General features: G+C 37.0%; 1 protein-coding gene across 6 annotated transcripts in view; it reads left to right on the forward strand.

Annotated features, from left to right (window-relative positions):
- LMBRD2 (LMBR1 domain containing 2) overlaps window positions 1–25,029 on the forward strand; it is a 59,457-nt gene that overhangs the window by 5,970 nt on the left and 28,458 nt on the right. For 4 of the 6 annotated variants that reach the window (XM_072605810.1, XM_072605814.1, XM_072605813.1 and 1 more), the window contains exons 2-6: window positions 11,995–12,219; window positions 12,433–12,527; window positions 13,402–13,497; window positions 14,582–14,749; window positions 17,236–17,446. In XM_072605810.1, coding sequence (XP_072461911.1) covers window positions 12,046–12,219; window positions 12,433–12,527; window positions 13,402–13,497; window positions 14,582–14,749; window positions 17,236–17,446 — 744 coding nt within the window. In that variant the 5' untranslated portion in view covers window positions 11,995–12,045. Of the gene's footprint in view, window positions 1–2,568; window positions 2,588–11,994; window positions 12,220–12,432; window positions 12,528–13,401; window positions 13,498–14,581; window positions 14,750–17,235; window positions 17,447–25,029 lie in introns of those variants that run through there. The other 2 variants (XM_072605812.1, XM_072605815.1) reach the window with 2 other exon arrangements.

The following is a 25,029-nucleotide window of genomic DNA, read 5'->3' on the forward strand; positions in this document are numbered from 1 at the left end:
TCTTTCTTATTGTTACATTTTAATTGAATGAGGGTTGAAGTCACTTTAGGGGGCTTTCTGTTTGCTATGCCTTGACACTCACTAGTTGTGTGACCTTGGGCAAGTCACTTAACCCCAACTGCCTCATTGTGGGTCATCTGCAGTCATCCTGATGAATATCAGGTCACTGGATCCAGATGGCTCTGGAGGAGAAATGAGGCTGGTGACCTGCTCAGCCCTTCCTCCCTCACAATAAAGTCAAGTGCAAGTCATGTCATCATTCCTCTGATGGCATGGTCTTCTTTGGCAACAAACACACACACCTTTCTAAGTGTGATGGTTAATTTACCTGGTGCAAATGATCTTATTTTATGAAGCATTTCATTTATTTTTTGGTTTTTCAAGTAAAATACATAGAGATTTCAGTGATTGAAAAGTTGGAAGTACTCATCTAGTCTACAGGGTAACATGAAGTTTCAAGAATATCCATCACTTTGGATGGAAAAAAAATCAGGATGTCAGAATATTGAAATGCTGTGATTTACAGAATGAGGTTTGATAGGGATAATGTAAATTCTTAATGACTCCAAAGAAGAGGACAAGATACCTCTCTACCCCACTCATTTGTAAAAGTGAGAAGAACGTAAATGTGATATACTGCATATATTTTCAGACTTTCTTGATCTGTTGATCAATTTTATTGAAATTCTATTCATCGGTTTTTTTTCTTAAACATTATTCTTTGTTGTGGGGTGACTCTTTGGGAGAAGGTAAGGAGAAAAGGTTCTGGAAGACATTCTGGTCACGTGAAAAACAAAAATCCATAAATTTTTAATTAAAAATAAAAATGCCAGGGTTTACGTTTAGGTTAAAAAATAAAAATAAACTTGACAAGTACTATGAGTATCCTTTTTCTGTATTCATATAACAAATATTTGAGACTTAAGAAAATGGAAATAATTTAACCATCCACATAATTTCCAAGAGTGTTATTTTGGTATATTAGACAAATATTTCTTGAATTCCTTAGCAATTTAATAAAAAAAATGGGATTAAATTAAGGTATAATTGAAAATGTATATGTGTATAAACGCATTTGTACACGTGTGTGTGTATCTTCTGAATCAAATCTTTTCAATAAAGATACTTCCCAATCCTTTCCAGCCCTAGTTGTTAGCTCTTCCAGCATCTTCCCCTAATGAATTTGTATTTATTTTATATAGGCAGCTGGTTGCCACAGTGGAGAGGGCATTGGCCGTATAGTTAGGGTCTTGAATTAAAAAGTTATGGCCTTGAATTCAAATTTGTCTCAGATACTTAGTAAGTATGTAAACCTGACCAAGTCACTTAACCTCTCTCTGCTTCAGATTCCTCAAATGTAAAATGAGAAAAATAATAGCACCTACTTCATAAGGTGGTGAGAATCAAGTAAAATAATATTCATTGAAGTGCTTAGCCCATTGTGTGGCTACCCCACACTCATGTAAGTTCCTTGAGGTTGGAACTTTTCCTTTTTGTCTTTATCGCCACCCATAGCAGAGTGTCTGGCATTTAGGAAAGTTAAAGAAATGCTTTTTGTATTACCGAATTCAAGTATATGTAGTTTAGCTTGAGAGACAAATTTCAGTGTTCAATTGAAATATGATTCAGTTAATATCTTTGGCTTGAATGGCCACAAACTGATTTTCTAGAAATCTGCAATATAAAATGAGGGCTGCAAATGTAAATGCACATATGTAGTAATATTAATTTAAGGGTAAGGAAATAACTACCATTAAGCTTTTAATCCACTGATGAGAGAGACTTGGCCAGAAAACAGATGCAGAGAAAGATGGTTTTAATGTACTACAGATTCCATAGTTTTGACTTGGCTTAGGGGTGCTGGAACCCCCAGAATGTCAGGGTCCAGGGTGGTGTCACCTGGAATGAATTCAGTACTCAAATCATCTTTTAGTCAAGTGGCAAAGTTCATTGTGATGCCAGTAGAAGTGGGGAAGTTCCTAAGAGAACTTGCAACTTAATGGGGGTGATGCTAATGCTTATATGGAAAAGGAATGCTAAGTATGCTAATTAGATGATTGTGGGGTGGAGGGATTTAGGGAGTGGTCAATATATGCAAGTAGTCTGAGTACTGGCCTACTGGAATGTATGGGAAAACCCAGTGAGTCAACAGAGTTAGCTTTGTTGAAGGGTTGCCAGAGAGAGCATGGTCCTTGGGGATCAGGCACCCTTGAAATAATTTTTATCTGAGGAGTTACAGAGTCAGCTCTGTATGTGCCTGTAACAAGGAGAGAATTTTCTCACATGGGCCTACTGAGATTAGGGTGCTTCCAGAGACGTGGTCTTTGTCTCATGACCCCATCAGTTTGACATGCAAACCCCTAAAAGTCAACGTGATTTTATATTTCATTCAGAGAAGCATATTATCAAGAAAAAAGGATACTCTAACCTGGTCAGACCACTTTTCCAGTCTTGGTGACAAATTTTATGAAGGATATCAGCAAGCTCCAGCATGGTCAAAGAGATGAGTGTGATGAGATTTGAAATCATTCCATTTGAGGATCGATTGAAGGAAAGCACCCAGAAAAGAGAAAACAGTGTGAACATGGTTAGTAGCTATCTTCAGGTATTTGAAGGAAGATTGTCATATAAGGAACTGGGTTTATTGTGCTTGGTGTCTCAGAGGGGGAAACTACAACAGAGCAATGGATGGAAATTGTAGAGAGGCAGGTTTTGATTTGGCATAAGGTGAAGTCTGTATAAACATAAAGTGATGTAAACAATTGCCCGTCACTGGAGTTGTTATGGAGAGAATTTGTATGGGTTGGACATTTGAGGTTTCTATCCAGCTATGAAATTCTTTTATAAAAGAGTAAGTTTGGCTTTATTGTCCTCACTGAATTATATGGTGTTTCTAGCACTCTACAGATCTAGTCTAAATGTTTCTTTTCTTTTCCCCTAATCACCACTGTTCTGTTTTTTAACCTCTGGTTCTTTTAATAGTATGTAGATTTCCAGTGTAAACACTTTTAAAATTCAGTTTTGTACTATACACGATATAGTTGAAATTATTCTAAGTTTCTGATTGAAATAATTTTAAAAAATCTTATTTACCTAAATATGTACCTTATTATTTATATTCTATTCAGTTTTGCTATATCTATAGCAAATTTAGTCATTGTGTTTGTTGTTTGGGGAATATGGGTTGAATAAAAATTGAAAACCATTATCTAATTCATTTTTATTCCAAAGGATCATTCTGAATTAATCTTTTCCTTTACCTCTCCTATGTTTGTTCTTCTTTGTTCTGTTCTGGCTGAAAGAATATTTTTATGGTTTTTCTTTTGTCTTTCTTAACAGCACACTCTTTGATACTTATAATAGCAAGTATTTATAAACGTTTCTAATGTCTAGGATGTTCAAGTAGAGGCTGGATGACCATGTTTTGATGTTGTCAAAATAGATACATGGGGTTGGACAAAATGAGCTCAAAGTTCCTTTCCAAATCTCAGGACTTTGAGAATTTATGTTTAGCACAGCTTGAAGTGCTTTTGATAGACTTTATTAGGGGAGGGGAAGAATCACAAATATGATTCTAGTTGTGATTCCAGCTATTTTGAAGTTTTTTTAAGTTTTAATAATTCTATTTTCTGACCATTAAATTTATGATTGGAATTGTCTTAAGATTCTAAAGATCACCTGGCAAGATAAAGTATTGGACACTGATACTGGACTGGTTTGCCATTTCCTTCTCTAGCTCATTATACAGATGAGGAAACTGAGGCAAACAGGGTTAAGTGACTTGCCCAGGGTCACAAAAGTATCTGAGGCCTTATTTGAACTCAGATTTTAAATGGAATACCCTCATAGTCAATAAAAGGGTGAGAAAAGTAGTGCTGGGATATAAATCTCAAAAATGACTGGAATCTGTTCAAATCTAAGGCACACTGTTCAACATCACTTAATATAAGTCTACTCCAACCATTGATGCCAAAGAGGCACAAAAGTTGCTCAGTTCTACGAAGAACTGCAACATTTTCTGGAAGTAATGCCAAACAAATGTCACATTCATCATAGGGGATTGAAAAGCTGAAGTAGGAAATTGAAAAATAATTGGATTAATAGGCAAGTTTGATCTTGGAGTACAAAATGAAGCAGCACAGAGACTAATAGAATTTTGTCAAGAGACCTTCCTGGTCATAACAAACACTCTTTTTCAAGCCCATAAGGTGACTCTACACATAGATATCACAAGGTGGTCAATATAGAAATCAGATTGAAGGTTTGTAGTCAGAGGTGGAAAAGCTCTATACAGTGAGTTAAAATAAGACCTGGAAGCTGACTGTGGATCAGATCATGAGCTTTTTATTGAAAATCTCAGACTTACATTGAAGAAGAGAAAGAAAGCAAAATCACTGTCTAATGAACCTTTACCAGTAGCAAGGGAAAAAGAAAAGTGAAAGGTAAAGGAGAAAAATATCCAGCTGAGTGTGTGTGTGTGTGTGTGTGTGTGTGCGTGTTCATCCTTCGTTGCCAAAGAAGACCATGCCATCAGAGAAATGATAACATGACTTGCACTTGACTTTGTTTTGAGGGAGGGAGGGCTGGGCAGGTCACCAGCCTCACTTCTCCTCCAGAGTCATCTGAATCCAGTGACCAGATATTCATCAGGATGACTGGAGATGACCCAGGATGAGGCAACTGGGTTTAAGTGACTTGCCCAAAGTCACACAGCTAGTGAGTGTCAAGTGTCTGAGGGGAGATTTGAACTCAGGTCCTCCTGACTCCTGCACCGGTGCTCTCTCCACTGCACCACCTAGGTGCCCTTAGCTGATTGCAGAATTTCAGAGAATAGTGAGAAGAAATGAGATTTTCTTTTATCAGCAATGAAAAGAAGTGGAAGAAAACACTAAAATAGGAAATTCCAGAGCTCTCTTCAAGAAAATTAGAGATATCAAGGGAAAGTTTCATGACAAAATGGGCATGATAAAAGACAAAAATGGTAGAAATTTAACCAAAGCAGAAGAGATTTAAGAAGAGGTAGCAAGAATATGCTAAAGAACTATGCAAGAAAGATGTTAACATCACTGATAATCACTGTGGTGTGATTCCTGATCTAGAAGCAGATATCCTGGAGAATGAAGTCTAGGGAGCCCTAGGCCTTAGGAAACATTCCTAACAATAACTCTAGTGGAGATGACAGAATTCCAGCTGAACTATTTAAATTCCTAGAAGATGAAAGTTAAAGTGCTGCACTTCTTGTGTCAGGATTAGAAAAGATCAGTTTATGCCACAGTTCCAAAGAAGGGCAATCCCAAGGAATGTTCGAGTTATGGAATAATTGCATTCATTTCACATGCCAGGGAGAGTATCCTTAAGGTTCTGCAAGCTTGGCTTCAGCAGTGTGTGAGCTGAGAATTACCAGGAGAGCAGGCTGGTTGTTGAAGAGGTTGAGGAACCAGAGACCAAATTGCCCACCTTTGCTGGATTATGGAGAAAGCAAGGGAGTTCGAGAAAAACATCTGCTTCTGCTTCATTGATTACACTAAAGCCTTTGACTGTTTAAACTGGTCAGTGCTCTACAAAAAAGTTTCACCTGGTCTTGTAGTTGCTGACACGAGAAGGGGCATTTTGAGCTCCCTCAGAGAGCAAAGCAAAGCATGTCTTTTATGCCAGAGCATGCAAAGTATAATGTTATTTAAGTTAAGCTCAGAGTAGGCCAAAATGTTTCTCCTATTGGTCAGTAGATCTTGGGGGTTCGGAATGGTTTGGGGAGGGATCTACACTGGCTAGTCAGATCTCTGTGCATGTAAAGCACTAGAAAAAGGAACCAAATACTCTTATCTCCCTTTTTATTATACTTATCATGTCTCAAGGGGTAACCTGAGCTAATACACCTGAAAAGAAAATTAGTACATTAAGGTCTGGTTTAGATCTATAGTTTAAAAAAAACCCACGTACAAAAACTGGTGCTTTTAATTGATTAGCCACTAATATTTTTCATTAAGATATAAAATTTTCCATTTTTAATAATTATATATGAAATGCTTGGTGTAGTAGAAGCCTGCTTGTGGGAGGCAGGAATACCTGAATTCAAGTCTCCTTTTCTATTCCTCCTCCCCTCCCCTCCCCCACCTCCCCCTTATACTGTCTCTGTGACCCCCTGGGCACACCACCTAACCTCTCTATGCTCCATGTAGCATTCTTAGACTCTTAAGCTGTAGAGCAGTTTCCTCTCTGCATTAGTCGGTGTACTAGCAAGCTTGACCCCAGATTAGAGGTGTACTTCCCTCCCACTTCTGTAATGGTAAAAGACTCAGAGTGGGAATATTGCATATGTGGTTTGACTCAGTTGATTTAAATTTTGCTTAGCTGCTTTTTGGTTTGGGGTCTTATTATTTGCTACAAGATAGGACCTGCTGAGTAGGGGAATAAGGAGAAATGTATTTAGAAATTAAGATAACATAAAAAGAACATGACAGCAGCAACAAAATTAAAAACTAGACTTGAGTGTGTAAGAAATCTAGAGAGATCATTGAGAATTCAGTGACTCAGAGGTAGGTACTAGGTTAAGATAAGCTTAGGAATTGTCGTCTTGACATCAAAAGAACAAGATAAAAACCTGTTTCCATTCCATTCTCCCTGGGAGGCAGGCCTTAGCCTTTTGTACACTAGATAAAGTAACCAGAAACTGGCTTGTATCGGTGAGGAAAATAGAGAGAGAGAGAAAGTAGGAATATTAAGAAACCCAGATTTGGGACATTTATCCCTTTCACTTGGTACTTTAATGCACTGAGGTCACATTCAAATAGAGACAGACCTGTGGGCCTCATACTGACTTAGAAAAGCACAAGTTTGCATTACGTATGTTGTAGTATATTTTATTTTGTTAAACATTTCTCAATTGCATGTTGTTCTGATTAGGACTTCTCTCTGGAGTTTTGTCTACTGTGAGTTTGATGCTTCTGTCTTAGTGCTTTCTGGTGGAAAGGATAGCCAAGCATGTGGACAGAATGTTTCTTCAGCCATTTCTTCATTTTCAGAGACATTTTTCTTATCCAATAGTGAAAGCCAAAAATTTGATAATGTATACTACTCACTATAATTTTCAGTTCCGATTTATCTGTTAAGTTCTTAGCTCAGATAGAATATCAGACAAGAAAATATTGGACCTAACTTTTAATTGGTCAGCATAGTAATAATTGCATTCAATTTCAGCTTGTTACATTGAGTAGAAAATGTTGTTAGAGACACTTGACACACAAAAGGGTATCAAGGAAAATTTATTAAAATAAAGTTCAGAGGAGGGCTTTCTATTCATTGGTTGCTTCCAGTAAGGCTACAAGCAGATTTCAACTTGTACAGACTAATGGAAGCTTCTTATATTGTTTCAGATTTTTGAACCTCCTGCGACTCCATCCATTGCCACATGACTTCATGTTCTCCTTCCTCTCTGATAGGCTTTCCTGCAGATAGCTCCTCAAGCCTGTGCACAAGTTTCTGATTCTAACCTGACCATGCTAGGTCACAACCCTGACCACCCAAAACTGTGGAAACAACTTCCTTGTTTCCCACAATGTTTAAGAAGAATTGATATTGATGGAAGATTGGAACATCATATAAATTTGGTGCACTATTATAGGATTTATTAGGATTCTTATAGGATATATTACACATATATCCTATATTATAGGCTGTATTATTATAAGATATATTTAGGATTTTATAAGCTGGAGAAAACCAATAACAGAACCAGCTGTTCAGAATATGAATCTTGAAATTTTGATAAGTAGTTACATGAAGTTCATAAAAATCAAACTTTCAGTGACTCATTTTTAGCTGTTTTTTAAAACACCTGGAGTATGTAATTTGAGTAAATATATAGTATACCAAGAGAATATAATTTCCTTTTTATTGTAAGAATAAAAAATGAAGAAATTGAGGGAAAAAACTGAAGAAACTAAATGCAGAGCATTTTTTTGATGTTCATAAATAAACTGAAATATTGAATGAAAGGATTGTAAGTAATAAAGGTAGTTTTTTTTTTTTTTAAAGAAAGTTATGCCAATTATACATCCCACTCACTGACGAGGTCATTATATATTTTTCATTCTTCAAGTAATTTTTTAAGGGAAATGTGGTTATAAAGAGTGATATTTTATTTTAGGAGGATAGGGCCTAAGAATGTATCAGAAATAGTTATTAGATGATTAGCAGTGTTTAAGTTCTATAAAGGGATTGTCTGGCTACTTTAGATCATGTACATGGCCAACTAAGTCCTTCAGATCTGAAAGAGGTTTTAGGGGATCTGAATTATCTGTTTCATAGTCTTAACCCAGATAATTACCCATTTTTCCCTTTCATTTTGGCACATCTAGTACACAAATTAAAATTTTGTTTGAATTTTAATTCTCTTTAATTTGAAAACCTTTTCATATGATTTTTCTTCAGTAGCAAAATAAAATAATTAGGGAATGTGACCTGTGCTTCATCATGAAACACACATTTATGAGCAGTAAGTCTGAATCCTCTTTCTGGGCATGTTCTTTTCTCTATCCATAGGCTTATAGCGTGTTAAAGGAGCAAAGGAATCATAGGGATTTTATGTTGTCATTCAGTTGTTTCAGTCTTCCGACTCTTCATGACCCTGTTTGGGGTTTTCTTGGCAAAGATACTGGAGTGAGTTGCAATTTCCTTCTCCAGCTCATTCTGCAGATGAGGAACTGAGGGAAAGAAGGTTAAGAGACTTGCCTAGGGTCACACAACCAGTAAGTGTCTGAAAGATGAGTCTCCCTGACTGTCACTGTATCCACTGCACCACCTAGCTACTCAGGGATCATTTAGTCAATCAATTTTCTGCCCTTGTTCTCCCTTGCAGGTTGCCAATTACCCCAGATTCTAGTGCTAAGACTTGTCTGTACCTAATGCAATTTCTTTCTGTCAATTATTATTTTTCCTTTACTGTTTGAGGAGGATTTATCTTTGTGACACTCCTGTTTCTTGGAGATAGTGAATTTCTCAGAATCAAACTCCACCTTGTGGAGCCCAAGGAGAGGGAAAACATAGTGGCCCCTTCCTTTCTGCTTTCTTTATTGTTCAGAGTATAGTGGTGCAAGTTGAGTAAACCTTGAAGAAGTTCCTGGATTTGGTCATGAATACAGCTTTGGCTATGTGACCCAGGAAATCCTTCCCCCAATCCTCCTCCCCCTCTCTCCAGCAGAAACTCCCATTCTCTCATGCATTGGGAGAATACTCTTTTTGAAATAACTGAGTTCTGCTATTTGATGATTATGCCCTTGCCCAAGAAGAAAGCATTGAATGGAAAGGGATGACTTCTGTGACACTAAGAAGAACCAGGCCCCTGGAAGAAATTGCAAAGGATTGTTGGTAGGGTCACTGCTCCGTAGGAAAGAGGAAGCACACGTGCTCCATCCCCAACCTTTCACAGGGGTTGTGGTGGAGAGAGATGGAATAGTGAAGTAACTACCTTTGCTGTAGGTCAGCTGGAATCAGAGACTTCATTCCCTTAGATTTCCCAAATACATTTGCCATCTATGGAGGTGGCATCTACTCTATCCTCCCTGGTGACAGAAACTGTATGACCAGTACCTCTCTTTTCCTCCTTCCCAACATAATTTAAGAGGCAAGGGTCATAGTCACAGAGGAGAGGAGAATGCCCATTGTACTTTCCACCACTGCTCCTGCCTTAGATGTCAAGGACAGTTGAGGTGTGGTACACAAGTAAAGAGGCTTCCTCTTACAGAAGGAGGTTCCTTTCGTGTCGTATATCTGACAGCTCTTACGGTGATCCTTATAACTCCCTCTTCAGCCCTTACAAGGATTGTGATGGAGAGGAATAAACAAGTGATTATTGGCATCTTTCAGTACTTGACCTTCCCAGCTATACATCAACCAAATGTTCTGATCAATTTACCCTGGCCTATAAATAGCTAACAAATTTCTATTTCCAAGTCCTCAGCCCCTCTGATTCAGAGTTTCTGTCAGCAGAGAAGACCTCTTTGACCTACTACTTTTCATCTCTATCCTGCTCAGCTCTACCCTTTCCCCAGCCATCAGTTTCCTCTGTTCTCCCTTTCCACTATCCCCTCAAGAACCCTGAATTTATTTCCCCTCATCAATTCTCTGTCGTCCTAAATTGCTTTATCACTCATTTTCCATTTCGTTATTTATAGAAAACTGGCTTTCTAGAAAATAATTCACCCCCTGCCACCCTTTTCCAGTGTTAGCCACTCCCTACCACATTAAGCCAGCAATCATTTCTATTCAGCTCTGGTCTTTTCATCAAAAATGCTTGAAAGTCCTCTATTTCATTGAATGACCATTTTTTCCCCTGAAGTATTATATTCAGTTATGTTGGGTAGGTGATTCTTGGTTTTAATCCTACTTCCTTTGACTTCTGGAAAATCATATTCTAAGTCCTTCAATCTCTTAATGTAGAAACTGCTAGATCTTCTATTATCCTTATTGTATTTCCACAATACTTGAATTGTTTCTTTCTGGCTGCTTGCAATATTTTCTCCTTGACCTGGGAATTCTGGAATCTGGCTACAATATTCCTATGAGTTTCCCTTTTCAGATCTCTTTCAGGAGGTGATTGGTGGATTCTTTCAATATTTATTTTACCCTCTGTTTCTAGAATGTCAGGGCAGTTTTCCTTGATAATTTCATGAAAGATGATGTCCAGGCTCTTTGTTTCATCGTGGCTTTTAGGTAGCCCTATAATTTTTAAATTATCTCTCCTGGATCTATTTCCAGATCAGTTGTTTTTCCAATGAGATATTTCATAGTCTTCAGTTTTTTCATACTTTTGGTTTTGTCTTGTAATTTCTTGGTTTCTCATAAAGTCATTAGCTTCCACCTACTTCATTCTAATTTTTAAAGAACTATTTTCTTCAGTGAGCTTTTGAACCTCCTTTTCCATTTGGCTAATTCTGCTTTTTAAAGCATTCTTCTCCTCATTGGCTTTTTGGACCTCTTTTGCCATAGTCTATTTTTTAAGGTGTTATTTTCTTCAGCATTTTTTTGGGTCTCCTTTAGCAAGTTGTTTGACTTGCTTTTCATGATTTTCTTGCATTGCTCTCATTTCTCTTCCCAATTTTTCCTCCACCTCTCTTGATTTTCAAAATCTTTTTTGAGCTCTTCCATGGCCTGAGACCATTGCAAATTTATTTTGGAAGTTTTGGATGAAAATGCCTTGACTTTGATAGAAAATGGTATGTTTTGTTATTTCTCATCCGAAAGGATGGAGGAAAATACCTGTTCACCAAGAAAGTAACCTTCTATAGTCTTATTTTTTTCCCTTTTTTGAACATTTTCCTAGCTAGTTACTTGACTTTTGAGTCCTTTATCAAGCGGAGGGTATACTCTGGGGACCTGTAAGTTCTTAGTTACTTCAAGGTGGCACAATCAAGGGAGAGGAGTTTACTCCAGGATCCAAGACTAGGGCTGGACCCTGCTCCCTTCTCACCCAGGTGAAAGAGCTTTTTCACTGACTTTTGAAGCTTTCTTTGGCATTTGTGGGATGAGACATCTCGAAACTGCAGTTGCAGCCCAGGATTCCACCTGCTCCAGTTCTGTCCCTGCTGCACTCTGTGGGCTGTGCTCCACTCTAAGCCTGGTGCAGTAGACCTTTCCTGTCAGCCCTGCAGGCTGTCTTGAGCTGGAAATCTCTTTCGCTCTGTTGTTTTATGGCTTCTGTTGCTCTAGAATTTGTTTACAGTCATTTTTTACAGGTATTTTATGGGCTTTGGAGGTAGAGCTAAGAGCAGGTCCATCCTTCTACTCCGCCATCTTGGCTCTGCTGAATTTTAGGTTTTAAAACAGTAAAGATCTCAGTTCTATCAGGAACGGTGCTGGGCTCTATTTTGGATTAATATTCTGTAATAAAAAACATTTCTAGATGTTTTTAAAAGTAAGATCTGATAACTTTTTCTTAAGAATAATGTTTTATATGCTGATATTGCTCCTTTTCCCTCCCCTTTTTTTTTTTTACAGGTATGGTCATTATCTTCAGATGAATAGGTTGGCTGGAGTGACCACACAATAATGAGTGGTGCAGCTTTGGGACTTGAGATTGTTTTTGTCTTTTTTCTGGCTTTATTAATACTTCATCGATATGGAGACTTTAAGAAACAGCATAGACTTGTTATTGTAGCAACACTACTTGCTTGGTATCTCTGCTTTCTCATAGTCTTCATCCTGCCCTTGGATGTTAGTACGGTAAGAGTTCACATTTTCTTTGTGTCTGAGTTTTGTATTCTTTAACAAATCTATTCAAGATATATGTATAAAAAAGAAAAACAATTCAATTGACTAATGTTTCATACAAGTTTTAACTTTTAAATATTCTGAATTTGGTTACTCTTTAAAATATATATATATATGATTTATATAGTCTGTCCTCATTTTTGGCCTATGTTTTCAACATTTTAGACAATATACAACCGATGCAAACAAGCTACCAACTCTAGCCCTTTGGAAAATGGCAGCCTAACTGGATCTTACTCTGCAGCCTCCCCTCTTACAGGGTAATGCTTTTGGTTTTTAAATAAAAAATGGCTTGCCATTTTAAAAATTGTTGTTATTGTGAGTTTCATCTAAATCACTTTTGTCATTTTAAAAGTTATTTTTCCCCATAAAGAAAGATAGATATGTCTTTTCTGTTTAAGAGTATGGACAGTTCATGCAAAAAACATTTGCGTGTTCAAGATACTGTTATGGCATTAGGAACTTGTTCACTCAGTATATTGGTTATTCTTCTTGCACTGAACACCTGTGAAAGTAAAGGTAATAGATTCAAAAGCAGTGGAAAGAATACAAAATTTCAGAGTTAGCCAGAGTATTTTAACTTTAATTTTAACAAATTAAATTTCTAGAAAACTTCCAAATGAAACAGTAATGTATATTGATTTTTACTTCCTCAGAGAGTCGAAAGATGTGTCTGGCTGTATATCTGTGTATTTTTTAATAGCTTTATTTATTTAAAGTGCTTGAAACTCAGTATTTTAACACCATTTCCCTTAGTATTCTGATTCTATGAAGCTCTTTTTAAAAGTTTGTAAGGAATACTTTTCAAAAGTATCTTTCTGAAAGTTAATATTAAAGTAAGACAGGCACTTCAAATTGAAACTATATTCTTTACTAGAACAAAATGCTTTAATGATGTGTTATTTTTAGTCAGCGTGTAGACCCTGCCATTTTGAATTGAATTTAAAATTAATATGTTGCAGGAATGATTTAAAACAAGACTGAAATGTTATTGCAATAGAATTTAGATATAATGAAAAATTCAATTTTTGTTAAGATAAAATGAATTTAGTATTAGTTGTTCAGTTGTGAGCAGTTTTTAACTGTTTTGTTTGGGCCCGGGGGTGGTGGTGGATGGTGGTGTTATTAAAACAGAAAACATCCGTGTTTCAAGCCATGGAGCTATATCCCTGATGGAATAATGCCAATTTTCTGGCGTGTTGTATATTGGACATCACAGTTTTTAACATGGTAGGTAATGAATGTTTCTACTTTTGTCTTCTTCCTCCTTCCTCAGTATTCAATAAGATTTCACTGTTTAGGATTTAACCATGTGTTAATGACATATTTGAAGTTATTTCTTTATTAGGTATTTTCTTAGTGTTTTCTTTAATGTATGTGCCAGTTTATTATTTTTGATTGAGTGTTATGATGATAGCTTTGTAGCTGCTACTCCATTCCAGGATCCAAAAGTGTCTCAGTTTTTGTTTTTGTTTGTTTTGTTTTTTTGGAGGGCCAGATATATGACTTTGATGGTATGAGGAACTCCCAGTGTGTAAACTTCTTTTGCTAATACAAATATGCAACTCATCTCTGTCACTTAAAGTCTTGGAAGAGGCACCAAGGGGATGAGAAGTTGAATCACTTGCTTATAATCACAAAACCAGTATGTATCAGAGGCAGAACTGGATCCAGATCATCCAAACTCAGTCCTGGATCTTTATGTATTATAGTACATTGCCTCTCCTTATGTATAGCATTTATTGCTAAAATAACACTTTATGAGAGGGATTATATTTCTTAAGACTTAAATGTATTGGAATGCAGATTGGTGTGTAAGCATTAGAAAGATTACTTATCTGCTGTTAATTAAAACTACTCATAAAGATGAGGCTTTGAATATATTGAGTTGAGCATTTTTCTTCCAAAAACGACATCGTCCTATTGACCAGTATCGTTATGCTATCACAATTTTCTTTGGTCTTGTTCACATTTAATAATACCTTACATTTTCATGCTACTTTGTCCTTTTCAGTTGATCACATTATATTTGTATTCATTTAATCTTACTTAGTCTCCAGATATGAGCTGTGAGGCAAGGAGACCAGATAAGTGTCTTATACATTTAAAAGCGAGAAAACCGGCACTCAAGAGAAGTTAACTAGCTGGCCCAAGGTCCGAGAGCTAGTATTGGCAGAGATAAGGGTACAAATCCAACTAGATAAGCTCTTAAATTGAGAATATGATCTTTATTATAGTAACTGGTAAACAAAAATACCAAGGAGATGAAATTAAGTAATTTTCTACTCTTTGCTTTTTTCTCCTCTTATTTTAGGATCCTATTACCTTTTATGCAATCATATGCAAGATCAGGAGGATTTTCCATTACTGGAAAGATCAAAACAGCACTGATTGAGAATGCAATTTATTATGGCACTTATTTGCTGATTTTTGGAGCATTTTTAATTTATGTGGCTGTAAATCCAAATTTGCATTTAGAATGGTAAGAATGTCACTATTAAAAAAAACAAAAATATTCTTAGGTTGGTATTTTTCCTTTTTTAACTTCTTTGTGTTTTATGCGTTAAATAAATACAGATTTCACAAAGTTTTCACAAAGTAAAACACAAATTGTGCTTCTCAATGATTCATTAAATAGAAGTCTATAGAGACTGTCTTAAACATTCAGTCTGTATGTACATACTGTTATCTATGCTTTTTAAATTATCAAATTCATTTTCCTGGTTTTTAATTTTTTCTAGTATTCTGATGTAAGTTCTTCACATTTAAATCACATAAGTATTAATTTAAAAATTGTTTTATTGTTATAAAATTCCTCCAGTCTAATTTGTCCAAAAGGGACATGTCCATTCGTTCGAATGATTATTTTGGGAACCACAGTGCAGAAGATTTAGAAGAGATTAAGAGTAAAGGAAGTAGAGGCTCCTAAAAATAGGTAACTTTCTCAAGGAGTTTAATTAGCCAAGAAAGAGAAGAGAGAGATAGGATAATAACTTAAGATGGGAGGATGGTGTAAAGCCAGTCACTCAGAGCAACACATCTGACCTGCAGCTGCTGCTGTGAATGACTGTAATGAACTCCATTCAGTAACAAAGTAAACCTTGTTCAGTTAAGTAAAGCATAACATTCATAGCACCGTCCTTAAGTAAAACATATTCGAGGTATATATTCTCATAACAATAGCACCGTCCTTAATCAATGCCAAGTGTCCAAGTAAAGTTCTTTTCTCAGAGTCCCACACCATCCCCCCCAGGTCACAGTAAGAGCAGTCTTTTTAATCAATATCAAGTGTCCAGGTAAAGTCCTCCCTCATCTTGGCTTGAGGCTGACTTCCAACCCCATGGCTCCTCCACTGTGTGCTCCTCCTCCATGGGCCAACTGCTCCCAGCTCGTTCCTGGGTTCACACACAGGCACCTCTCTCTGCTCCTGCTCCTTCTCTCAGCTCAAGGGGACTGTTCCACTCCAAATTCCTCCCCAAAGCTTAACAGGGCTACCACAATGTTTATACACATTACCAGTGCCATCATCTCAGTCTACCCATAAAACCAAGAGACAGGACTTCTGTTTGAGAAATTAGCACAGACCAACAGACAGGACTAGTGCCTGAGAAATCGATGCATGTGAACAAACAGGACTACTGCCTGAGAAATCGATGTATGTGAAGAGACAGGGCTTCTGTTTGAGAAATTAGCACAGACCAACAGACAGGACTACTGCCTGAGAAATCGATGCATGTGAACAGACAGGACTACTGCCTGAGAAATCGATGCATGTGAACAGACAGGGCTTCTGTCTGAGAAATCAGCGCAGATCAATGGACAGGAGTTTGACATCACAAACTTTCTTTTTGTTAGGCCTCTCCACAAACAAGTTTCCCTAACCTGCTCACAGTTGCTTCTTTCTCAGCTTTGCTTCTGTCTCTTCTCTTTCAGCTCTGCTTCTGACTGCTCCCTTTACAACATGTGTGTGTATACACATACACACACACACACACATACACACACACACTCTATTTCTAATCAAAGATACTGGATTGATTCAGTCAAGGGACTTGATTGACTAAAACTCAAAACATCAAAAGATCCTACTTTGCTTGCCATTACAGATGGATGAGACATGATTGTATTTGAGACATTTATTGATGATATGATATGGGACATATATTGATGAGACATGAAGAAAAGAGAGAGTGGAGGCCATAATCTTTAAGAGGCAAGGAAATTTGATCAAAGGTCCATGTAGAGTAGCTGGCCTTCATGAGTATAAGAGTAACCTCTTTATCTGAGAAGATAGTGGGGGAAGGTATCTGAACAATGGAATATGAGAAGGGGAGAAGTGAGATCTCATAGCAAATGATCTCAAATTTTTTTCAGTGAGGTATGAAGAGAGGTCATTGGTAGATAGAGTTAGAGGCAAAGCTGCTATGGAAAGCTTAAGTAGAGAAAAGATTTGAAACAGCCAGTGTAGAAAGTGGAATAATGAATGGATTATAGAGGAGTAGAATGATTGCTTTCCTGCAGCAAGAGTTCACTTGAGTTTAGATAACATAAATTTGGTTGTCTGTGTTGCCTTTTTTTCTTTAAAAAAGATTTTTTTTAACATTTAAGTTTTGAGTTTCAATTCTTTTCCTCTAAGTCTTCTCACCCATTGAGATATGACATAAGCAATTTGATACCAGTTATACAATGTGAAGTCATATAAAACATTTTTGTATTAGACATGTTGCCAAAAATAAAGAAAGTGGAAAAAATATCATTCTGTTTTGACCTTAGAAGATGGATCTAGGACAGATAATGTTTTTGGTTCAGTGTTTGAAATAATTTCAACAATCGAAGCAGTCTAAAATAAAGAACTTCCTTGAAGGAGGGAGCAAGTTCTATCTTGGATGGTATTCAAATATACATTCATCTGTCATGGAGTAGTGAAATTGTAGAAATAATCATTTGATCATGATTTCTTCTCCTTAGGAATCAACTTCAGACAATTGGGATAGCTGCTGCCAATACATGGGGCCTATTTCTCCTTGTTTTATTGTTGGGGTATGGCTTGGTGGAAATTCCTCGGTCCCATTGGAATGGAGCTAAGAGAGGGTACCTGCTCATGAAGACATATTTCAAGGCTGCCAAGCTGATGACAGAGAAAGCAGATGCTGAAGAAAATTTAGAGGATATAATGGAAGTAAGTAGATATTCTTGAATTATAGGAAACATTTCTACCCATGGAAACATTGAGAAAGTGTGTCACTTTTTAAAAACATATTCTTTTGGGCTTAGGGAAAATGAGGCAGGGGGAAATCTTCCAAGATACCTTGTCCCTGCCCTCTAGCTGTATGTTCATATTGGCCACTAAATCTCATGAGATACCACAACCAATAAATTCTCTCGTGGCAATCTCATTTTTATAGTGGAACTGAAAGAAAGTTCAGAGGTTAAGAAAAATGTACAGGAATAAAACTCATGTCGAAAGTTAAGTTGATTTGCCTAGTGCTGTCTTAGTAGATAATTATGAAAATGGTGATATTCATGTAGTGGTTTAAGATTTACAAAACACTTGCCATATTTGCTCCTCACAAAAATCTGAGAGATATTAAATAATTCAGGTAAAGTCATTCAGTGTTTCAGCCCATATATTTCTCGAATACTTATTAAACTTTTGTTTTACTTTATTTCAGCTAATATTTATTTGCATCCTTCCTACCTCCCCCTCCTAAATACCTAGAGAGGGGGAGAGTACAAACATCCATAGTCTAGCAAACAAATTTCTACATTGACCATGTCTAAAACTGTGTGTCTCATTCTACATCTTGATTTCATCACCACTCTCTCAAGAGAACATGTTTCCTCATTTGTTCCCTGGAGTTATGGCTGGTCACCAAAGAGATCAGAGTTCTTATGAAATTATTCTGGTTCTGTTCACTTCCTCTGCTCAGTTTTCACAAATCTTCTCATGTTTCTTTGAAACCATCTCATTTATCTGCGTACCCTCAAATGTTACATACCCTCTTTAATTTCCTGTTCTTTGCTGCTACCAGAAGATTTTTATATTTTTGTACATAGGTCCTTTTTCCTCTTTCTTTGATCTCTTTGGGTTATAGATCTGTTAGTGTTACTGGTCAAAGGGTATACACAGTTTAATGACTTTGGGAGCAGAGTCCCAGATTGTTTTCAAAAATGACTATGGTTCCAACTACAGTGCATCAATGCGCCTGCTCTCCCAAAGCCCCTCCAGCATTTTCCCTCTTTTGTTATCTTTGCCAAGAATTACTTTAATTTTCATTTCTCTCATTATTGATGATTTGGAGCATTTTTCCTTTGAAAACTGCTTATTTATGTCTTTGGATCTTTTGTCTATTGACAAATGGCTTTGGTTCTTAAATTATAAATCAGTTCCTCATACATATCTTGGAAGTGAGAACTTTAACAAAGAAACTTGCAGCAAGGAATTTTCCCCCAGTTAAATAATTCTTTACCTTTTAGTTTTAACTGCATTTGTTTTGTCAGTGCAAGATCTTTTTTATGTAATCAAAATTGTCAGTTTTATCTTTCATGCCATTTCTTGCATGCAAGTCATAGGTAATTATATGCTGAAGCCTGTTTATATCAAGCATGAATTTTTCTGGCTTTTTTTTTTTACTTGCAATTTTGAATCTTCTGAGATAGGAAAATTGCTTGGTTTGTAACCATATAAAACCACTGGTATTAAGCAATAATTCATATTTCTACAGTGTAAAAATAATTTATAAAGTGCTTTTCTTGCATTATTTACCTCACAAGGCTATGGTATTATTATAAAGAAATGGACTGTTTGGCAGTGAACTGCTAGGGATAGGGAGTTTTAGTGGACTTCATACTCAAGGGTCAGCAGTATGATGTGACAGGTAGGAAAGCTAATGCTAAGGTAAGTTTCATTGACATAGACTAAGTGTCAAGGAATGATGTAGGAGATGATAAGCTTCATTGAGTTTAAAGAATTACAGAACCTCAGTTCAAAGGAATGTGAGAGGCCTTTGGCCAACCCACATATGAAACATACCCAGGTAGTTCATTTATCAAGCTTTTGCTTGATGAGACCTCCAGTGAGGGTGGCAGACTCTATGCCTTTCTTAATGTAGCTTAAGATTCCATTAACTTTCTTGTCTGCCGTATTGTGCGGCTAACTGGTATTTATCTTGCAATCTACATTTTAAAACATTTCTTTTTTTCTGACTAGTTGCAGAGGCCAGTAACCTTCTAGCTCATTGATATTTTTTTGTGTTGGGGGAGGTGGTGGTGCTGGCTGTCATTTGCCTGTCAGTTTTGTTCCATCTGAAGATTTGATAAGCATGCCATCTGTGCCTCTGTCCCAGTCACTAATAATGTTGAGCCTCACAGAACAAAACATAGATTTCTCTGGGCCCTCCTGGAGACCAGCATCGAACAGTTAATTATATACTCTGGATCTTGTCGTTCTGGCCAGTTCTTAATTCACCGATTGCTGTGCAGCCCCCAGCTTTCCTTTTTTTAAAAAACAAGGATAGCACAAAACACTGTCAGATACCTTGGTCAACTGCAGGTGAGCTCTGCCTAAAGCATCCTGCTGTGCTGTTATCTTATGAACAGAAGTCTAGCCTGGCCTGGCCTGGCCTGGCCTTGGTGAAGCCGTGCTGCTTTGTGGTATTCCTGCTTATTCTTTCAGCTATTCACTCATCTGTTTTACTATTTTCTAAAATTTGGCTGAGGATCCATGTCAAGCTGTCTGGTCCAAGCTTTCAGAATTCAGTCTCTTGACCTTTTTGAAAGAGTGGTCAATATCTAGAACTTGTGGTAATTGTTCTATTATCCACAATCTTGTTTATCTGTTTACTATTTTTTAAATATTTTGTTTTAATCAGTCAAGGTCTGCCTTGCTGCTTCCTTATCCAATTGAGAACACAAGGAAGGCAAAAAACATTACAAACATGCACAGTAAACTGAAACAGATTTTTCACATTGGCCATGCCCTTCTAAAATGTTTGTCTCATTCTTCATCCTTCATCTCTCTATCTGGAGATTGGTGGCACACTTTATCCTTAATCCTCTGGAATCCTAGTTGATTGTTATACTGATAAGAGTTCAGCACAATAATATTCCTTCATATTTGTGTGCTGTAATTTGTAATCTATCCATTCCTCAATGTATGGACACCCCTTTAGATTCCCATTCTTTGCCACCTCAAAAAGAGCTACAAATATGTATATTTTTTTTTATCTTCTTAGAGTTTGTTTTGCTTAGGGCTAATCCTTCCCTTAATATGCCCTTTCTTCTAATTGCCCTCACCTCTTCTCACCTTTCCTTCCTATTTCCCTTTTGAGTAAACTGTATTTCTCTTTATGTGTGTGTGTGTGTGTGTATGTGTGTGTGTGTGTGTGCGTGCGCGCGTGTGTATGTGTGCGTGTGTTCCTTCTTTAAACTAGTTCAGGTGAGAATGAGGTCCAAGTATCAGCTGTTCCCTCCCACCTTCTCTTCCTTGTTTGTATAGATGTCACCTTGTGCCACCACTCTGATTATGTGATACAGTCTTCCTTCTGCTGCCCCAGGTATTCCTATTTCCTCTCTTACCATTAAGAGCAAAGCATAACAGAACAACTCCCAGACATTGTTTAATTAGACTCCTCTTATCATGTCTAGTGATGGTAGGGTTCACAGGACACACAGCGCTTCTCCTTGTGTATAAAAGTAAGTAGTTTATTCATGTATAGTCCTTGATCACTGTTAATTTATGTTTGCCTTTTTGTGTTTCTCTGTACTCTATTTGATTTTCAGTTTCCCTGCAGCTCTAATCTTTTCATCAGGAATGCTTGGAAGTCCTCTATTTCATCAGAGGTCAATTTTTACCCCCTGTAGCATTGTACTCAGTTTTGCTGGGTAAGTTATTCTTGGCTATAAGCATATATCCTTTTCCTTCAGGCATATCATTTTCCATGTTCTAGGCTCCTTTAATTGTGGTGGCTGTTAAATTGTATGTGATCCTGACTATGACTCCTCAGTACTTGAATTCTGTCTTTCTGGCTGATTGCAGTATTTTTTCTTTGACCTGGAAGCTTTAGATTTTGGCTCTGTTGTTCCTGGAAGTTTTCATTTTGTTTGTTTGTTGTTTTTTTCTCCCAGGAGGTAATTGTTGAAGTCTTTCTATTTCCACTTTGCCCTTCTAGTTCTAAGAGATCTGAGCAGTTTTTTTTTTTAAGATTCCTTGAAAAATGTTATCTAGGTTTTTCTTTAGTTGTAGCCTAAAGGATAGTCTGATGATTCTTAAATTTTTTTCTCCTCAGCCTGTAGTCAGTCATTTATTTTTTTCTGAGACATTTTACATTTTTTTATTTCCTCAGCCTTTTGACTTTATTTGAATATTTCATATTGTCTCCTGAAGTCATTGACTTCTATTTGTTTCATTCTAATTTTCAAGAAATTTGTTGGTTGGGCAAAGTTTTATACTTATTATACCAAGCTATTAATTCCCTTTCTAACTTTTTCTACCTTAGTCTTTTGTTTTTTTTGTTTTTTTTTTAAAGACAATAAGGATTAAGTGACTTACCCAGGATCACACAGCAAGTAAGTGTGTGAAGCTAAATTTTAACTCAGGTTCTCCTGACTCCAGGACCAGTGTTCTATCCATTGCACCACTTAGCTGCCTCTTCTAATTTCTTTCCAATTTTTTCCTCTCAAGTACTGTCATTTGTTTTATAAAAACATTTTTACCTCTTTTTTAAAACTCTTCATCTTTGCAAGGAATTCTAGTTGACTTTGATCCTAAATCATGTTTTTCTCTGAGACATTGATTGTAAATGTTTTGAAATCATTATCTTCTTCTGGATTTGTACTTTGATTGTCCCTGTCACCCAAATAGCTTATTATAGTGGAGTTCTTTTATTTACTCTTTCTTCCAGCCTACTTCCTGACTTTTGACTTGATGGGTTCTGCCACACTTTTGAAGGGAAGATCAGCTCTGGTCTTATTGCTGCTGTCTTTGAGTAGTGGATATTGTGTTATTCTAGACTGTCAGGGACAGAATAGTGACTTGCAAGGTTTTCTCTGCTCCCAAAGGGTTCTGGGCCAGGGCAAAATCTGAACTCTGCAAGTACCCAACCTGTGTGTGAGTCTGAGCAAGAGTAGATGCTACTGGACTTCATTAGCCAGCTGGAAATTTCTGTTGGTTCAGAGTGGCAGGATTGTAGACTCCCCTTTGTTCTGGGATTTTTCCTTAGTTATTTTTCTGCAGGGTGGGCCAAATGCTGAAAAGGAGAACCTACTCTGAGCTTGGGTTCTAAGTGGCACCACCATTGTTGCTGCTGCTGACTTCTGTACTTACTCTTTTGTCAGTATACTATCTCATGCTTTCATACTTGGAAACACCAACCCTGAGTGCACATCCCTGTCTCAGTCTACCCTGAATCTGTAACCTGGAACCATGTAGTGGGCAGCAAAGCTGCCAGTTGGCGCCTATCGCCATTGCAGTCACCTGGTCTGAGGCCCTCTTTTAGCCCAGTTTATAATGTCTTCCTAGGCACTGGAGGGCTCCATGCAGCTGTGTGTTTGTGGACCCAATACCATCTACAGTGTTTGCAGACCTTCCCGTCTGTCTCCCTGTACTGAGCAGAAGACTCACTGTGACTCTTTCTGGATTTCCCCACCCAGATTTAGTCTGGTGCCTATTCTAAATTTATTTGTAGGAGTTTCTAGAGAGGGAACCCACCACACTGCTTGCCATCTTGACTCTGGACCCTCAATGATCTTTCTGAATTCATTGACTGACTCATCTGTATCATCTGCCAATTCTTTCAGTATCTTGGGATGTAGTTCATTTAGTCCTTGCGACTTGATTTATTAAAAGCAACTTGGTGTGGGCTTTTACCTTGAGTATTAACTCTTTATTAACTTCTTTTTTCCTTATTGGTCCAAAGGTCATTCTTCTTGACAGAGAAAGCTAAAGCAAAACAAGAATTGACAGCAATGTTTTCAACTCTGTAATCTTTTACTCTTGTACTTTGAGCTTCTATTTTTCTCTAATTCAGTTAACAAATTTTTTTTTTTTTGTTATCTTTAACTTATCTCAACAGCCTTGGCTTTTTCAAAACCTAAACACTCTTGACATTCTCTTGAAAGGATTTTGGTACACTTTGGTACATATCCTTCCTTCATGACTTGCCTCTGTTTCTCTCTTCTGTACATGTCTTTTTGAAATCTTAAGTTGAAAAATGAATGTAGCAAAATTATAATGATCCAGAGAAGAGATAAGAAAAGACATCTGCCTCTTGTTTCTTCACTGAGGTGGGAGGACTATGGACACTATATGTAGAGTTGAACTTAATTGATATATTATTGGTTAGTTTTGCTAAACCACTTGCCCCTCCCCACCTTTTTTTCTTATTCATTGTTTTAAGAGATGGCCCAATTGGAAGATAAAAGGAGAAGGAAACATTGAAAAATGTAGGTGATGGCTTGGCATGGTAATATATGTGTGTAATCCCAGCTACTCCAGCAGCTGAGACTGGTGAAATGCTGAAGGGCAGAGTTTGGGATGGCTTGAGTTTACATATTTAGGACAGATGTGGAATCTCAAATGCAAGAAAGAGTGAGTACTCCAGTTTCTCCAGAACATAGAATATGTGGAGGGTTCTAATGTGAAAGAAATGAGAATTGGAATAGGAATTTGGATAAATGTCAGCAAGGGCCTTAATCACTAAGCTAAGAAATTTGTGGTAGAGAGGAGAGAACAACTTGGTAATTTTTGAGTAGGAGAACGACCAGTGCAGACAAGCACCTTAGGAAGATTACTTTGTATGAAAGATGCTTTAAGAGAAAGATACTCCTCTGCTACTTCTTTAAGAGATCCCAATGCAAACCCTATTGGACAATGGAAAGATTATAATGGGTTTTGAGTAGGCTGTAGCATCTTAGGGAAGGGATAAAATGGCTAGATATGCGAGATAAGGAAGTAGGTCTATTCATGTAGTAAGAATAAAAAATAATCGATAGCCCAGTTGATGCACATGAAATATTAAAATAAAGAGAAGACCTCCAGTATATTGGATAGATCTTTTAATGTGGCTCTACAGCAAGACATGGATAAGAATCACACTGGATGTGGTTTCTAGTCTGCATCAGTGAATGCAGTGAGAACTAATGCCCTCAGATCATGAAATCATCAAAACATTCAGCTTTTGTATTGTTCAGATTAGTATAAATTTCAGAGTATGTCCATAATGAGAAATAAGTGTCTTATAAAACTTTGCAGATATATATATATATATATAGAGAGAGAGAGAGAGAGAGAGAGAGAGAGAGAGAGCTCATACTTGAAGATTATAGAAGGTGTGAGTTATGCATACAGAAGATACTTGAGTGACTCCTCACTATGTGTCAGATACAAAGATGGACAAGATGTAGATCCCACCTCGTGAAAGGGAGAAGTGTGATAAACAGAAGTATTAAATAGCCATTGTTTTATAGATATGCACCAGGAATGCAAAGAAATGGATCATTTTCAGTTTGGTACCTAAGGAAGATGTGTAAAAGGTAATATTTGAGCTGTGTTTTGAAAGTTGTGCTAGAATTGGGTAGGTGCAGAGGCAGTGGTATCATGGGCAGAAGAAATGACAAGCATACTTCAGGAGTGGATTCTTTTTTTTTTTTTTTTTTAATTTACTTATTTTTAGTTTTCAACATTCAAATCCATAGGATTTGGGGTTTAAGATCTTTTCACCCTCCCCAAGATGAAATGCAGTCTGATATAGGCTCTACTTATAC

Source organism: Notamacropus eugenii, chromosome 4, assembly GCF_028372415.1.
Source record: "Notamacropus eugenii isolate mMacEug1 chromosome 4, mMacEug1.pri_v2, whole genome shotgun sequence".
NCBI classification, from domain to species: Eukaryota; Metazoa; Chordata; class Mammalia; order Diprotodontia; family Macropodidae; genus Notamacropus; species Notamacropus eugenii.